Raw genomic sequence first — 4,216 nt, forward strand, 5'->3', positions numbered from 1 at the left:
AAAAAAAAAAAAAAAAAAAAAAAAAAAAAAAAAAAAAAAAAAAAAGAACTCACCTGGACGCGAAAGAGCTTCTTAGAAATCCGAAAAGCTGAGGAGTAAAAACGAAGATTAGGGATCGAAGAAAAATCACAGCAAACACAGAAACAAAAGCAAGCCCTAGGTGGGTTCGTTCTTGAGAAAGGCTTCGATTTCCCAAAAAAAAAATTGTTTCGGGTGGAAGAATATTTTACTATTCCTCAACTATAAAACTAGTAGCGGGAAATCGGACACGTGGCGAGTGGAAGGAGAGAAGAGAGAAGGGATATCAGAATTCGTGGACGAGAGCTCGAGACGAAATCCGATCAGTTTCGCGAACGTGATTGGTTCAAATTTGTAGCAATCGCTAGATTCTCGACACGTGGCAAGGGCGGTGGAATATTCCTTTGTGAAGTGGGTTCTAATAAAGTTTGGCGCCCGGTTTTGCTGGCTGACCTAACTACTTGACACATATATACAAATTCAGTGGTCTCTTTCTTTTCTTTAATTTTGTCTGCCCATTTCTTTTAATAATCTTCTTTTTTTATATTATATTATTTAGAATATAGTTTTTTTTGTATCCATTTGTTAAATATTATTAATTAATTAATTTTCCTAGTTGACTTAAAATATGTTTTCTTAGTGCCTTCTTCATATGATTATTTATTTGTTAATTTATAACGTTTTGGGTTCGAAAAGGATATAAAAAGATATTTGAAACCTTAGTTTCGCTGACTTTCTGAGGTATAACCTTTGCCACGACATTAGTGGTGTAGCTGTACACCTTCGCCATGACATTAGTGGCTTAGCTCTTCGCACTTTCCGCAGACTTTTTTTGGAGAGAGAGAGTAAAGGGGTGGTACGAAAGATCGGTCCATTCCACTTGAGTCGAAGAGGGCTACCCAGACCAGATTTGGTGAAAATTTCTTGTGAAATCTTTAGACTGAATAGGAATTGGATTATCAGCAAGGTTTTGCATTATCATGGGGAAAGAGTGATAAGGGGCCAAAAACAAGAAATAGTGGAACCAACTATCAACAAGACAACCACTGATGCATATGAAAGTTTGATGAGCAACCAAACTAATTCGAACAGTTTTCTTTTAAGTCAGTAACGGATCTCATCGATTGAATTCACGTAATTTAAAACATCCTACACGTTCATCATCATGCATGAACACGAACACGAACAAAGAATTGCAACTGTGACCCCAACCCAGAATGGAGCCTTGAAAGACTTTCCCAATGAGCAAGGGGAGTGGGACAAAGCTTCCTGTGAATCCAAATGAATGTTTCAGCACACTGAAGAATACAAAGACCATTGCCTTCCTTTTTTTGTTTTGTTTTTGTTTTCGCCGACCTCCTTCCGTTCGTGCCGCACGTATATTTGGTAATCCTCTGGCAAAAGGCTTGAGCTTCTAAACCATGTATGTCATGCCAACCTGCATCAGGTGGGTGTGGGGGACACTCAAGTTGGCAATACCCCGCCTGCTGTTCTTTCTTAAAAATGCATAGAAGTAATTGATCACTAGCTTCTTAATAAACCAAGAATCCTTTCTGGCTCTAATATCTCCATGGCCGAGAAGGTAAACCACTCCTGATTCTTTAGCCTTTCGTATAAAAGAAAGCTCTCTCTCAAGTGATTGTTCTGCATCTGGGATTGAGGGATCTGGAAATTCCACTGCCTGATCTTCTTCTGGGACGTGGATGACTTCACTTATGGGTCTAGCCTCGTTGAATTCAGCAAGCAGAGGAATGCCAAGTGAATAGACACTTCCATTTGGACCGACAAGAAGTCGAGAGCTGTGGATTTCGTTGGAATCAGTATCATCGTCTCCCTCACTCTCTAACGATCTTTCTTGTGCTTCTCGACGGATGAATTTCTCGAGGCTTTCAATTAAGAGCTGCTCGAACATCTGATGATTTTCCTTTCGAACGTCCTTGTAACCATACCTGTTAAGTGATGAGCCCACAATGAAAGATTATATATATTACATCCCACGGAGAACAAAACACCATTTATAAGGGTGTGGAAACCTCTCCCTAGCAGACACGTTTTAAAAACTTTGAGGGGAAGCCCGAAAGGGAAAGCCTAAAGAGGACAATATCTGTTAGCGGTGGGCTTGGGCCGTTACAATATAAAGGTAGAAGAGTATCACATATAGTTATCTAAATTAGTCACATACTGAAAAAAGATCACCAAATTTTATCTTTTTGATGAGAAGATCAACCAAAATGAATGGGTTGCAGCCACATTTCTTATGGAAATTGAGTTTTCGTACCTGGCAATGCAACGAAAGATGTGATAGCTCTTTGGGCAGACTCGGCGGAAAAGAAATCTCTCACTCTGAGGCACGACAGGAACTGGTATGTACTTGATGCAGACAAATATGATCATTGAATGAACTGCAGGAAGAGTAGTCAGAAACTGGCCAAATACTGCAGGTATTCCTTTCACTAGTTCATTATATAGCAAACCGATGCCAGGAGCTCTGAGTGTCCCAAGGTTGCACCCAAGCTCCCGCATTAAATCCATTGACAGCTTTTGCTTGACTTCAGTTTCATATTTGAGCTTGCTTCCGTAGTTCCAAATATACATAATGAAGAACATAATCACTGCGAAGACCAATATGATCCAACTTCCATCACCCACACCCCATAACACAGACGAGAAAAATATCAGTTCCATCCCAAGAAAGATCATCGCAAAACCCATTACAATGATAATGTTTATCTGCCATATAAGAAGCATAACAATGGTTGCCAAGACAGTAGTCATCATCATCACTCCGAGCTCGGCAATACCTGCAAGAAAGATTAGTTTAGCAAAAAAGATCAGGTAGAGCATATAAAACCCAAGAGAATACGTGGTAAGGGCATTACAGAACAAGGGTACAATAATTCAACCTCCATATGCCCCCCCCCCCAATATTCCATACACTATTTGATTAAGAAAAAACACCAAATTTTTCATTATACATTGAAAATATTGGATACAGTTCAGATTGGCTTGTTAAGATGGAATCATTATCCGTATTTACCTAACCTGGGCCAATCTTCTTCTTCTTCATTTTTTTTTTTTTTTAAAGAAAAAACGTGACTGAAAGAAAGATGAAAGAATACATTGGCATACAGAAAGAAAAGTCTACAAAAGGGACCCATACTACAAGAAATGACTCCGATCAAGAGAAATAAGACCTAACGAGTAATTACAAAGAGCCTGAAAGCAGAAGCCCAAAGAGAAACAAAGAATCTAATAAGGAACCAAAAATTGCTATAAAAACGCTCACGTCCTTCCGGCCAACTTATCCTCAAAGATAAATCATTTATGGTAAAGCAATTGAAATTTTGGATCATGAGAAAATGTTAACATTACCATATGCGTTTCCAATCTCATACATGCTAGAAATGGAGCAGACAACCACCAGGCAAACGGCCAACAAAAACCAATTCAACACCGGGATATAGATTTGCCCCATGAATTTCCTAGATGTATGAATGATCTTAAGACGAGGAAAACAACCAAGTGCCGTTGATTGTTTTATACACGAAAAGGTAGCTGTAGTCATTGCTCGACTCGCAATTAATGCAGCAACATTAGCAATGAGAAAAACTGGCCAAAAGGCACTTTCTGTAGACAGTAAGCAAGAGACTTGCATTAGCAAAAGCACCCACTGAAATTATAAAAATATTAAAACATCGAGCTTCGCAAATCAATAAAGATAATTAATGAGCCTTACTGGGAACAGAATTAAAAAATACGTGCTCAGCTCCATTGTGGTTTGATATAAGGTAGGCAGCTTGACCCAAATAACCCAATAAAAGACAAGGCAAGACAAGAAACACAAACGTAAGCTGCAAACATTCACTAAATAAAATTAGATATCAAAATTCAGAAAACGCTGAAAGGTGAAAGATTGCACAAATAACATCTTCAAAAGTGCAAGGTTATCATATAGAGAGGATGTGCGTAATGTACCTAATTCAACAATCTTAAATTACATCTTCCTACCTGTATTGACTGCACAGAGAAATAGCAAAGATCCGCAAACATTGCCTCCGAACCTGGTAGTTGATGGTCAGAAATAAAATAAGAGGGTTAGAAAATCTCCATGCTGATCAAAGTCACACCAAATTCTTTTTTTTTTTTTTTTTTTTTTTTTTTTTTTTTTTTTTTTTTTTTTTTTTTTTTTTTTTTTTTT

General features: G+C 38.0%; 2 protein-coding genes across 2 annotated transcripts in view; both read right to left on the minus strand.

Annotated features, from left to right (window-relative positions):
* Positions 1 to 227, minus strand: part of LOC111482599 (protein LNK1-like) — a 6,564-nt gene extending 6,337 nt beyond the window's left edge. The window contains exon 1 of the mRNA XM_023128445.1: positions 54 to 227. The gene's annotated coding sequence lies outside the window, so the exon portion shown is untranslated. The remainder of the gene's footprint in view (positions 1 to 53) is intronic.
* Positions 228 to 1,034: 807 nt separating this feature from the next.
* LOC111482926 (potassium transporter 7-like) overlaps positions 1,035 to 4,216 on the minus strand; it is an 8,302-nt gene continuing 5,120 nt past the window's right edge. Inside the window, exons 6-10 of the mRNA XM_023128972.1 lie at positions 4,027 to 4,079; positions 3,755 to 3,869; positions 3,391 to 3,645; positions 2,297 to 2,819; positions 1,035 to 1,967 (exon numbers count right to left, since the gene is read on the minus strand). Coding sequence (XP_022984740.1) covers positions 1,433 to 1,967; positions 2,297 to 2,819; positions 3,391 to 3,645; positions 3,755 to 3,869; positions 4,027 to 4,079 — 1,481 coding nt within the window. The 3' untranslated portion in view covers positions 1,035 to 1,432. The remainder of the gene's footprint in view (positions 1,968 to 2,296; positions 2,820 to 3,390; positions 3,646 to 3,754; positions 3,870 to 4,026; positions 4,080 to 4,216) is intronic.

This window comes from Cucurbita maxima, unplaced genomic scaffold, assembly GCF_002738345.1.
Source record: "Cucurbita maxima cultivar Rimu unplaced genomic scaffold, Cmax_1.0 Cma_Scf00008, whole genome shotgun sequence".
Lineage (NCBI taxonomy): Eukaryota > Viridiplantae > Streptophyta > Magnoliopsida > Cucurbitales > Cucurbitaceae > Cucurbita > Cucurbita maxima.